At 46.6% G+C, this 13209-nt stretch overlaps 1 protein-coding gene across 1 annotated transcript in view; it reads right to left on the bottom strand.

Moving 5' to 3' along the window:
* smox (spermine oxidase) overlaps window positions 1–12717 on the bottom strand; it is a 56829-nt gene extending 44112 nt beyond the window's left edge. Inside the window, exons 1-2 of the mRNA XM_085975530.1 lie at window positions 12601–12717; window positions 5188–5422 (exon numbers count right to left, since the gene is read on the bottom strand). Of these exons, the coding sequence (XP_085831656.1) occupies window positions 5188–5395 (208 nt within the window). The 5' untranslated portion in view covers window positions 5396–5422; window positions 12601–12717. The remainder of the gene's footprint in view (window positions 1–5187; window positions 5423–12600) is intronic.
* Window positions 12718–13209: the final 492 nt, after the last annotated feature.

Here is a 13209-nt window from a genome sequence, read left to right as displayed (position 1 = left end):
TGAGGGTAACCCAAATGGTTTGGTAATCATCTTTGGCAAGTACATTATGTAATTTGAGACAGCTTAGTCTCTTGTTTTCGAAGTCGCTATCGCTCTTCTGGTCTTCGGAGCTACTGTCCGTCATCATTTGTACCTTCCTGTACTTTTCTTTATTGATTTTTTTTTTCTGTCAGTGGATTTATTTTGTCCAGATCGGCATACCCGTGCAATGTGTCCAATCTTCCCGCATTGCCTGCATGCTTTGTCCTTGAACCCGCAGTCCCTTTGGTTATGGGTGGATCTGCCGCAGCGATAACATCTTTCGAAACCCTGTGTCATTTCATGGGTGCCGAAGTCCTGTGTCTTTTGTTGTATATCTGCAGCTCCTTTTGCTGCTGCTTCGTATGATACAGCCATACTGAAAGCTTTGTCCAATGTTAAACCTTTTTCAGAAAGCAGTCTTTTTTTGTGTTCCTTCACTTAAGAGACTGCAAACGAATTTGTCTCGAAGATAATCTGATAGTCCTGCCTTGAATGGGCAGTACTTTGATAGCTTTCTTAATTTGGTTAGGTAATCAGCGTTAGTTTCATTCTTGTGTTGATTTCTCTTGAAGAACTTGAATCGTTCCGCTATCAGCAGCGGTGTTGGGTTTAAGTGCTCCTGCAGGGTATCAACAATTTCTTTAAAATTCTTGTCCTTTGGTTTGGCTGGAGTGATTAAATTTCATAACAGCCCGTATGTCTTTGCGCCCATTAAGTTTAGAAGTACTGAAGCTTTTTTTTCATCTTCTATTCCATTTGCAGTGCAATATACCTCTACTCTTTCCACGTATGTGGTCCAATCCTCTATTTCGCTATCAAAAGCATCAATATTACCAGATTTAGGCATTTCAGAAAAGATATGGCGCTTCCCACGCTTTTTTTTCTTTTCTGTAGCAAAGATATGGCGCTTCCCGTGCTTTCCCGCCGCTGCTGCCGATAACAACGCTGTTTACTGCGGTTTCCATTCTCTTTTTTTTTAATTTACTGTTGGAGACTTGTTCCCGCCGGAGGTCTGAACGCTGACCTGCTTGCCGCGCCGGCCGTCTCCCGAGTGCTCCCTCCCAGTCCGTTATTGCTTGCCTCCGATTTCGCTGCCTGTCTCAGCTTTAGAGCCAGCCGCTGGAGCCCCAGCCTGATGCCCAGGAAGGATTAGCGCAGTACCTGCCACCAGCTTGGCCAGCTGGTGAAACCACAGCTTCTCTCACTTCCTTGAGTCTTCTGGACGCCCGAGGAATCGATGTCCTTGAGGTGCTGCCGAATTGCAGGTAAGTCCGTTTCCACTTCGTTGCCACTGTAGTGTCCGTGTGTTGATAAAGACACTGAAGACAGGAGTTGGTTCATAGGTATTTACTAAGCAAAGTCTGGGGGGGGGGGTTCTAACGGATATACACAATATACAGGCTTATATAGCCCGAGTGGCAATTCGGTAAAGCACACCTGGGGCTCTTAAAGGCACATACACCACAATTGGATCCGGAAGATACATTTAGATTGGCATTCCATACAGGCACTGAAGGTGGAGGCCAAAAAGGATGACGACGTCACACCTGGACGACTGTCAAAAATGCTAACTGACGCAAAAGAAGTGTTCCAGGAGGGACTAGGAACACTAAAAGGAGTAACAGCAACAATTAAAATAGAGGATAATGCAAGCCCAAAGTTTCTGAAGGCCAGACCAGTGCCTTATGCGATCAGACCAGCGGTTGAAGCAGAGCTGGAAGGGTTGGAACGTTCAGGAGTACTGTCCAAAGTGGACTGGAGCGAGTGGGCTACACCCATCGTCCCTGTAATGAAGAGGTCGTTGAGTAATACACCTGGGGAACCAAAGAAGGTCCGCATCTGTGGGGATTTTAAGGTGACAGTGAACCCAGTCCTTCACACGGTGCAATATCCGCTTCCACGAATTGAGGATATTTTCGCCTCGCTATCTGGTGGTAAACGCTTCACCAAAATTGATCTAGCCCAGGCGTACTTGCAAATGGAGGTAGAAGAAGCTTTGAAACATTACCTTACGATCAACACCCATAAAGGTCTCTATCAATACAACCGGCTGGTGTTTGGAGTAGCCTCGGCTCCGGCTATCTGGCAAAGGGCGATGGATCAGGTCCTGCAAGGGATTCCAGGGACCCAGTGTTATTTGGACGACATCTTGGTCACGGGCGAAAATGACGGTGATCACCTCGCTAACTTGGAGAAGGTGCTCGCCAGATTAAAGGAATATGGGCTACGAGCTAATCGCCACAAGTGCAAGTTTTTCCAGAAACAGATCTCGTATTGCGGTCACGTCATCGATGAAGAGGGGTTACATAAGTCCCCTGACAAGATTGAGGCAGTAGTCACGGCTCCAGCACCGGAAAATGTGTCACAACTGAGGTCGTTCCTTGGGCTGGTAAACTATTACCACAAGTTCTTACCAAATTTGTCTACGGTACTACACCCGCTGAATACCCTACTGCAAACAGGGGTACCATGGAAGTGGGATGACGAACGTAGACGAGCTTTCCAGAAGTGTAAAGAATTGATCACATCAAAAGAGGTGTTGGCCCATTTCAACCCAGCACTACCAATTCGTTTGGCATGTGATGCATCACCCTACGGCATTGGAGCGGTGCTGTCGCACAAATTCCCAGACGGGTTGGAGAGGTCAGTGGCCTTTGCGTCTCGGTCACTAACCTCAGCTGAGCGCAACTACGCCCAGATTGACAGGGAGGCCCTCAGACTAGTATGGGGGGTAAGGCATTACACATCCGCCCCGTATCATCCAGCCACCAATAGATTGGCTGAGAGGTTCATACAAACCTTTAAGAAGGCGATAAAGGCCATGTGCGACGAGGAAATTCCACTACAGCATAAGATGGACAATTTCTTATTAGCCTACCGAAACGCGACACATGCAGTTACCAACCAGACCCCGGCCATGATGTTCTTTAACCGAAGGTTGAGATCTCGTCTGGACTTGCTCAGACCAAATGTGCGAAGAAATGTTGAGGACAAACAATTCCAGCACATCAACGAGAAGCCGACAAGGAGCTTCAATGTAGGGCAACCAGTCTTGGCCCGTGACTATCGAACAGAGAAGTGGCAACCCGGAACGATATGTACAAGGCAGGGGCCATTAATGTACACAGTGGATGTCGGGGAGAACATTGTGAGACACCACGTCGATCAGATCTTAGTGTCACAGGAAGGCATCAACCCCATGTCTCAAGTACCTGGGGATGAACCCGACATACCGGTAGCATCTACTTCAGACCCAGTAGCAGTGGAACCCGATGAACTACCCGATGAAAAGGGGTCAGAATCGCCTCTGCACCAAGAACAAGAACCTCCGGAAAGGCGCTATCCCGAAAGGGCCAGGAAGCCGCCCCAAAGACTGAATCTATAAATGAACGTTTTGTTATTGAATGTACGTGTAAAAATGTAATTGTTATTTGAATATTAAGGGGGTATTATTAATCTAAAAAGGGAGGAATTGTAGTGTATGTGCTTTAAGTCAGAACTACTTTTTACAGCTCCTGTATACTGTAGTACCGGCAGTAACCACACCGGTATATAAGCTGTGCGCATGCCTCTGTACCCCAGTCTAGAGATGACCCTCCTGCAGTAAAGACCTGTTGTTTGTTTATGTACAGCATCCGTGTAATTATTTATCCACTGAACCACGGATCTAACACCAGTCAACACTTGAGGAAAACTGCAGCCAAGATGAAGACTAGGATCAACGTAATCCACAAATCAGCTGGGAAGCAGATGCTCAGACCCTGCGGACAGCCACCTTGGCCCTTGTTTTCTTAGTATTGCATAGAATCTACAGCACAGAAATAGGCCATTCGGCCCAACAGGTCCATGCCGGTGATTATACTCCACACAAGCCTTCTCCCATCCTTCCTCGTCTAACCCTATCTGCATAACCTTCTATTCCTTTCTCCCTCATGTGTTTATCTAGCTTCCCTTTAAATGCATCTATGGTATTCGCCTCAACTACTCCTTGTGGGGGCGCGTTCCACATTCTAACCGCTCTCTGGGTAAAGACGTTTCTTCGGAATTCCCTATTGAATTTATTAGTGACTATCTAGTATTTATGGCCCCTGGTTTGCTCTCAGAAGCTGAATATTGTGCACCAGCATGGGCAGAAATCGCACATACAAATCCTGTCGACATATAGCAGAACATCACTATGAGAATCATCACATGAGCATTAAACCAGTGCCGACTGTCTGCCTTCCTGTCCTTGTACATATCTTACCACTACCTTGCAGAAGGGAAGCTGCAACAATTAGAGAATACAGGAGATCTCAGATCTGCCAATTAGTGAATAATCTCCAGAAGCTTTCGAAATACCACCTTCAATCCAGGAACCCTTTCCTGTCAACGGTCGATGCTCTCAAAACCTTGGAACGCTCACCTAAAGAAAATTGTCAGAGGACGTGGGAAACCAGCAGGGGTCAAGAATCAGGACCTGATCATAGACTCCGTGGATCAACCACCCGGCTTCACCAGGCCATCTAAAATATGGGTCACAGTGAAACGCATCAGAACTTCATATGGGCACTGCAACCAGCTGGCTATCCAAGCCATGGAGTATCTTATGCCCGTATCCTAACTCGCACCAAGTCCCGTTCACCCATCATCCCTGTGCTCGCTGACCTACATTGGCTCCCGATCCAGCAACCCCTCAATTTTAAAATTCTCATCCTTGTTTTCAAATCCATTCACGGCCTCGCCCCTCCCTATCTCTGTAACCTCCTCCAGCCCCACAACACCCCCAAGATCTCTGTGCACCTCTATTCTGGCCTCTTGCTCATCCCCAATTTCCATCGCTCCACCCTTGGCGGCCATGCCTTCAGCTGCTGATGTCCTAAGCTCTGAAATTCCCTCCCTAAACCTCTCTGCCTCTCTACCCCCCCTCTCTCCTCCTTTAAGACACACCTTAAAACCTGTCTCTTTGTCCAAGCTCTTGGTCACCTGTCCCAATATCTCCTTACGTGGCTCGGTGTCAAATTTTGTTTGATAACGTTCCTGTGATGCGCCTTGGGACGTTTTACTACATTAAAGACGCTATATAAAGACAAGTTGTTGTTTTGAACTGCTGCTCGCCAAGATCCTTCTATTCACTCCATATCACTAGATGTTGCTTTTCAAGCAGACATACAAAAGAAGACTTACCAAGTTTAATGCTTTGCACTCTGCCTCCAATTCGCTCAGATGCTTCTAGAATGGTAATATCTGTGAATCCATTCACTAGGAGTTGTTTTGTAGCAGATAGGCCAGCGAGTCCAGCACCGATGACTACTATTCGAGGTTGTCGCTTTCTCTGTGAGCCACTACTGAGAGGATCATCTGCACTGTCTGAAGATATTTCACAACTTTGCATACCGCCCAAGCTCTTCTTCTAAGGAAACTAGGAAGGAGAATGATACAGAGATCAATCACACTACAATAAGAACATAAGAACATAAGAAATAGGAGCAGTAGTAGGCCATTTGGCCCCTCGAGCCTGCTCCGCCATTCAATAAGGTCATGGCTGATCTTCTACCTCAACTCCACTTTCCCACCCGATCCCCGTATCCCTTTATTCCCTTAGTATCCTTCTCAGTCTTGAATATACTCAATGACTGAGCATCCACAGCCCTCTGGAGTAGAGAATTTCAGTGGAAAATTATTTATGTAATCCCATTCCCACATTTTACCAACCCTCTGAGTGAAGACATTTCCATCATCTCAGTCCTAAATGGCCGACCCCTCATCCTCAGACTATGACCCCTAGTTCTGGACTCTTCAGCCAGGGAAACAGCCTCTCAGCATCAATGACAGATGTTCACAGACCATGCTCAGCTACAACAGGTGCAACAGAAGCTTACACAGGGGAACGGGTGGCATTGTTGGTTAGATAGTGTGATGGTAGGATTTTAGCTAGGTCTTCTCCCGATCTCCCGCCATAACTTGGCCAGGAACCCTGGAGAAAAGGCAAGTGCCTGTTTCCGCCGTTTCTCCAGGGTTTCCCGCTGAGGATCCAGTGGGAGATCGGGAGAACTCCCACCGAAATTCCTGCTCAGCATTTCCATTTCTGGGACTGAAACTGAACTGAACCCAGAATGACAGGAGGAAGGTTGACTCTTGTTTGATGGCTGTAAAGATCCTATGGAAAATGATTTATGTAATCCCATTCCCACATTTTACCAGCTTTTACCTTTTAGTGACCGCATCATAGGACACAAGAGCTGTTTCGAACCCTAATTTTGGTGCTGGCCTGGTTTAAAATGTTTACTGTTGCAACCACTTGTTTGAGTAACTAACAAGGGTGCTATGTCACGGAGTGTTCATCAGGTGCTCAAGCATCCTACAGGTTGCAGAATAGTGCAGTTAGGCCTCTTTCCCCCGGGAGACCAATATCAGCATGCCAGGTGCCTGTATTTACGTTGCCAAGGCCTTATTTTAATGGCAGATTCATAGAATAATCTGCACGGAGCAGGCTCGAAGGGCCTACTTCTGCTCCTATTTCTTATGTTCTTAGACCCACATTGTTGACATTGGTTCTTCCACAACCTAAACTGCAGAAGCTGCAAGGGAGAAGCCACATCTGTGGTGTGGGTACTGGATACTTCACACTGGTGAAGCAGTAGATGCTGTAGGATTGGAATTACATTACACAGGTTATACGGCACAGAAACAGGCCATTCGGCCCAACCAGTCCATTCCAGCGTTTATGCTCCACTCGAGCCTCCTCCCGTCTTTCCTCATCTAAATCTATCAGCATAACCCTATATTCCCTTATCCCTCATATGCTTGTCCAGCCTCCCCTTAAATGCATCTATACTATTCGCTTCAACCACTCCCTGTGGTTGCGAGTTCCACATTCTCACCACTCTCTGGGTAAAGAAGTTTCTTCTGAATTCCCTGTTGGATTTCTTGGTGACTATCTTATATTGATGGCCTTTAGTTATACTCTTCCCCACAAGTGGAAACATTCTCTCTGTATCCACTCTATCAAAACTTTTCATAATTTTAAAGACCTCTATTAGGTCACCCCTCAGTCTTCTTTTTTTAAAGAGAAAAGAGACCCAGCCTGTTCATCCTTTCCTGATATGTATACCTGGGCATTTCTGCTATCATCCTTGTAAATCTTCCCTGTACCCTCTCCAATGCCTCTATATCCTTTTTATAATATGACGATACCCTTTTTTTAATATGAATTAAGACACCTTATTGGGACATTGCAAAATAAACGTTATTCTGAAACCAGTTGTGCCATACACTGACACAGCGTGCCTAGAGTAGATAAGTATTTCCCTTGCACTGTCATATGCCCTTACTGGTATGCAAAAGAGGAACACTGATACTTGGATATAATGCAGTGTCAACTGTGCCTCACTTTCACCTGAGTCAGAAGGTTGTGGGTTCAAGTTCCACTCCAGAGACCTGAGCACAAAATTTAGGCTGACAGTGCAGTAGTGAGGGAGTGCTGCACTGTCAGAGGTGCCGTCTTTCGGATGAGACGTAAAACCGAGGCCCCGTCTGCTCTCTCAGGTGGATGTAAAGGATCCTGTAGCACTATTTTGAAGAAGAGTAGGGGAGTTCTCCCTAGTGTCGTGGCCAATATTTATCCTCAACCAACTTCATTAAAAACAGATTATCTGATCAGGAAATTGCAGCCAACATCTTTCAAGTTGATGTCTTTATTTCTCTCATTATATATTTTTCCTATCGAATTGGCTTCCTACATCCACTCTCTGTAGTAGAGCTGGAGATGAAAAGAAAGTCGTGCATTTCTATAGCGTCTTTCACAACCTCGGGACGTCCCAAAGCGCTTCACAGTCAATGAAGTACTTTTGAAGTGTAGTGACTGTTGTAGTGTAGGAAACGTGAAAGTCAATTTTCGCACAGCAAGCTCCCACAGTAATGAGACAATGACTGCCCCCTCCCTGCTGATTTTTCAACAGATCTGTGGCACGGGCTGAAAATTGCTTGGAGTTGTGGTCTGTCACATCACTCCCTTGCTGTGATTCTCCCAGAGACCAGTGGCAGAAAACACAAATCGTACCACGTGTTCATTAACAGAGGAGCCCCAGAATTTTTATTGGCTGCCAAACTCTGGCCAGTCTCTCAGAGAGTGAGAGGGTTGCAGGGGCTGAAGATGAGACCTGACAGTTAAGGTCTTTGGGCAGCGTGGAGGCCATGTGCACTGCTACACCACTGGCCCCAATATGGGGTGACTCCCAGTGGACACCAGAGATGCACTCAATGGAGCAGCATCTACAGGGTGCACTGCAGCATGTCACCAAGGCTTGTTCGGCAGCACCTCCCAAGCCCACCAGCTCCAGCACCTAGGGCAGCAGGCACATGGGAACACCATCACCTCCAAGTTCCCCTCCACGTCACACACCATTCCGATTTGGACTTGTATCACCGTTCCTTCATCGTTGCTGGGTCAAAACGCTGGAATTGCCTACCTAACAGCATTGTGGGAGTACCTTCATAGAATGCTGCAGCACAGGAGGCCATTCAGCCCATCGTGCCCTTGCCAGCTCTTTGGATGAGTTATCCAATTAGTCCCACTTCCCTGTTCTTTCCCCAGAGTCCTGCAAGTTTTTCCAATTCAAGTTTTCACCAATTCCCTTTTTGAGGTTTGCTATTGAATCTGGAATGCACTGCCAGGATAAGCAAACGGATGTCTTAGCTAAAACTAGCAAATATTACAGTAGCCTGGAAATTACCGTGTGCAATAAGAGCGTACGAATGCTTTTGTGTCCGTATGGCATTACTTTGCTATTTTAAAACAGACACTAACCTATCTATTTTAAATGGGTTAATGTCACCATTGAAATAGTAAAATAATTTCATACAGGCATGTAAAGCATTTATGCACTAAAATCTAGTCTGGTAAGTCTTAAAATCAATATTCCCACTGCAAATTATTAGAAGACTGAGACATTACCAATTGCTCATAGAAAGAAACACTTGCATTTATATAGCACCTTTCATGACCTCAGGACGTCCCAAAGCACTTTACAGCCAATGAAGTGTGATGGAATACTCTCCACTTGCCTGGATGAGTGCAGCTCCAACAACACTCAAGAACCTCGACACCATCCGGGACAAAGCAGCCCGCTTGATTGGCACTCCATCCACCACCTTAAACATTCACTCCCTCCACCACCGGCGTACCGTGGCTGCAGTGTGTACCATCTACAAGATGCACTGCAGAAACTCGCCAAGGCTTCTTCGGCAGCACCTCCTAAACCCGTGACCTCTACCACCTAGAAGGACAAGGGCAGCAGGCGCATGGGAACACCACCACCTCCAAGTTCCCCTCCAAGTCACACACCATCCTGACTTAGCCGATTCTTCATCGTCGCTGGGTCAAAATCCTGGAACTCCCTCCCTAACAGCACTGTGGGAGTACCTTCACCACACGGACTGCAGCGGTTCAAGAAGGTGGCTCACCACCACCTTCTCGAGGGCAACTAGGGATGGGCAATAAATGCTGGCCTTGCCAGCGACGCCCGCATCCCATAAACAATTTTTTTTTTTAAGTACTTTTGAAGTGTGGCCACTGGAGCGGGACTAACTGCCACGTACCTATCAAGTGGTTAGGATACCAATTTCGCAGGAGGGCGAAGAGTTTTAGGAAATCCTTGGTGACCAAGCTCCCAGCACTGAAGCACGCAATGGTTGGAGACGATCAAGGCTCGTGTTGGGATGTTTTCTTTAAACACAATAATCACACAACCTCTGACTCAGAGGGGAGGATGTTACCAACTGAGCCATGGCTGACGCGGCTCAAAATAGCTACAGAAAGGTTAAGGTGACTTACTGCCCTACGTCTTAAAGGAATGCTGTCAGGTAAGAAGAATTCGACATGTGAGATGCCACAAAGAATTTGTGTTTGTTAGATCACATTACTTTTCAAGGAAAAAAAACCCCCACAATGCAGGAGTTGGCATTTATAGCGTAGCTGCAAAGTGGATAGGATTCCGATTTCACAGGGGGGGGGGCAAGGAGTTTGAGGAAGCTCTTGCTGACCAGGCCACGAAGCTCCCAGCACTGAAGCACTCAATGGTTGGAAACGATCAAGGCCTGTGTTGGGAGTGTGTGGAGGCACAACAGTCACACAACTCCACCATGCCTGAAGATGCTGGAAACGTGTGATCACGTGACCCGCGCCAGCTGATCGAAGGGGCTCCTGTCAATTACAGAGCTGTCAAGTCCATGGTCCTTTGGCCGAGACTCGCTCACTTCGGTTTTAAAACGCGCGACCCTGTGTTTTTGATGTTGCTCGTCTTAAAAACAAACAAACAAGCAATTCAATGTGTGGCCCTGAAACTGCATTGTGGGATATAAAAGCTCAACTCAATCGCCTGGAAATTCTTCCATTTTAAGGGAAGCGCCGATCAAAATTTACAGTAAATGGAGAGGATTTCGCTGCTGCAGCGAAAAAAGGAACTTGGAGTCGGACCCACTAACCTTGTGTACGTTAGTATCCCGTGGTGCCATTTCACAGCCAATGTGTTTCTCGCTCCCATTTTTTAAAAAAAATCATAAATCCCATTTATAACATTTCCCTCGCGGTGACAGTTCTGCAAATATGAAATAATGGGCCAGGGCACGGTTGAAATTCACCAGTTTCATCCCCAGCTGGCGAAGCAGGGAGAGAGAGAGAGAGTGTGTGGACATGCCCTTTGTGTCTGGAGAATGATCACAGTCTGACAAAGTGATACGGTGCAACATGACATCTCCGGCCTCTGAAAAAGTTGTTCTAAAAGCCAGCTCTCGACATTCAAACAGCGTACTGAAAGTGAGGGACAGTTCATTAGCCTATCTGCTTATTTCAACAGACAGCTCGGATCCCTAGCCGAGGTGAGGGATTCCCCTTCACATGAGCCACACCATGACATCATTCGCCACATTTATGGTTTACCAAATACAAATTCATTTTAAAACTCGTAATGAAATGGACAATCTAAAGTTAGATGAAGAGGGGTGGGAGGAGGCGCGTGTGAATCATGATAACAGTAACTTGTATTTATATAGCGCCTTTAACAGTAAAGAAAGACTTGCATTTATATCGCACCTTTCACGACCACCTGATGTCTCAAAGTGCTTTACAATCAACAAAGTACTTTTGAAGTGGAGTAATGTAGGAAACACAGCAGCCAATTTGCGCACAGCAAGGTCCCACAAACAGCAATATGATGATGACCAGATCATCGATTTTTGTTATGTTGGTTGAGGGATAAATATTAGCCAGGACACCGAGGATAACTACCCCACTCTTCTTCAAAATAGTGCCATGGGATCTTTTACGTCCACCTGAGAGAGCAGACGGGACCTCGGTTTAACATTCACATCTGAAAGACAGCACCTCCGACAGTGCAGCACTCCCTCAGCACTGCACTGGAGTGTCAGCCTAGATTGAAGTGCTCCAGTTCCTGGAGTGGGACTATGAACCTTCTGACTCAGAGGCAAGTGTGTACCAACTGCTGACACAGTAAAAGGTCCCAAGGTGCTTCACAGGAGTGTTATATAACAACATTTGACACCAGCCACATAAGCAGGTGACCAAAAGCTTGGTCAAAGAGGTAGGTTTAAGGAGCGTCTTAAAGGAGGAGAGAGAGGCAGAGAGGTTTAGGGAGGGAATAAACACCGGCATAGACTAGCTGGGCCGAATGGTATGTTTCTGTGCTGTGCATTCCACCTAAAGAGGCCAGGAAGATATTCCGAACTTTAGCCCAAATACTGAAATCGGAGTCTCTCTCTTTAAAACAAAACTTGTCCCTCCCCCCACCCCAAAACAGGTGCACAAACCACAACTCCGAAAATGAACGTCATTTCTACAAGTTCCGTTGCTTCGAAGAGGAAAAACAGCTCACGACTGAACGTTCCGAAAAGGCAGAATAAAACAAACTTTAAATAGTGCAGCCGGTCTGAGAAGCTCGATGTGTGTGTGTGTGTGTGCCAAAAAAAAGGGAATCTTGTTTGCATGTAACAGTTCTGTTCCCAAACAGGATATCAAATAGACCCAGTGAAGGAGAGAGTGTTTTTTTTTAAGTGCTGATCAATAAGAGCACTTAAAACTGATCCAAAAGGTGTGCAGAGGGCATCGGTGAACCTAATCGTCGATTTTTGCTTATTATATTTTTTTATTAAAAACAAGAATTCGCTGATTTCCCCCTTAAAACCCGTGCAATGTAGCCCCCAGTGTGAACAGCTGAGGACAGTCTCTGGCAATGTAGCAGTCTGTTGCCACGTACTAAAGGTGGACAAAGCATTACTCTGTATCTGTGTGGAACAAAAGCACTTGGATTCTCTGGAGACAGCGCAGTCCCTTTGCAAAAGGCAGGAGAAACACTGCATAATATTAAAACAATACTCCAGGAAGAGATTAGGGTGACAGGCTGATAATATAGACCATCAGGAGACAATTTTCATACGTCTGTGCACCCGCAGACGTGCATTTAATGAATCATCAGCCTTGTACTGATATTTTTTTTTCCCCTGACAAAGGATTTATATATATTTATATACTGCCCGATCCTCCATTACAAGAGGACGGATTTTTAAGAAGAAAAGGGTTTCTACCTCGCCCCGATCGTCCTTCCGCAACACAGAATCGCCAGCTGAGCCCCCCTTGTCTGCGGCCGTGCGTCTCCGCTTGCCCAGCGCTCCGCTCCGCTCCTCTCTCTCCCCCTCCGTCTGTTTTGCTGGCGATCCGGAGAAACCCAGAAGTAACCAGTCAGCCAGCGAGTCACTGACGAGCCCGGGCGCAGGCGCAGCTCGCCGCCGCTGTGTCAATTTCAGCCAGCGAGGATGGCTCCGCCCACCAGCCGGCGCACCACGTGCTGGGGTGACCAGGCACCTTGGGCTGGACATCTCAGCAACAACACCAACTCGCCTTTATATAGCGCCTTTAAAGTAGTTAAAAACGTCCCAAGGTACTTTGCAGGACTGTAGTCAGACAAAAATTTTTTTTTTGGCACCTAGCCACATAAGGGGAAATCAGGATGGATGACCAAAAACTTGGTCAAAGAGGTGGGTGTGGTAAACCACTGTTATAGTTATCACTGTATATTGTTCTCACTGTCACATCACTACACGAGGTCGCCTCTTGTCGCACTGTTATACCTGGGCTGACCACCTCCGACTCCGCCCATTACCTGCCCAGGTATAAAGGTAGCTGACTGGCTAGTA

The sequence above is a fragment of the Somniosus microcephalus genome, chromosome 2 (genome assembly GCF_052327205.1).
Source record: "Somniosus microcephalus isolate GS21.2 chromosome 2, FLI_Smic_1.0, whole genome shotgun sequence".
NCBI lineage: Eukaryota > Metazoa > Chordata > Chondrichthyes > Squaliformes > Somniosidae > Somniosus > Somniosus microcephalus.
The sequence above is the reverse complement of the archived record's forward strand: the minus strand, read 5'-3'. Positions and strand labels throughout refer to the sequence as shown.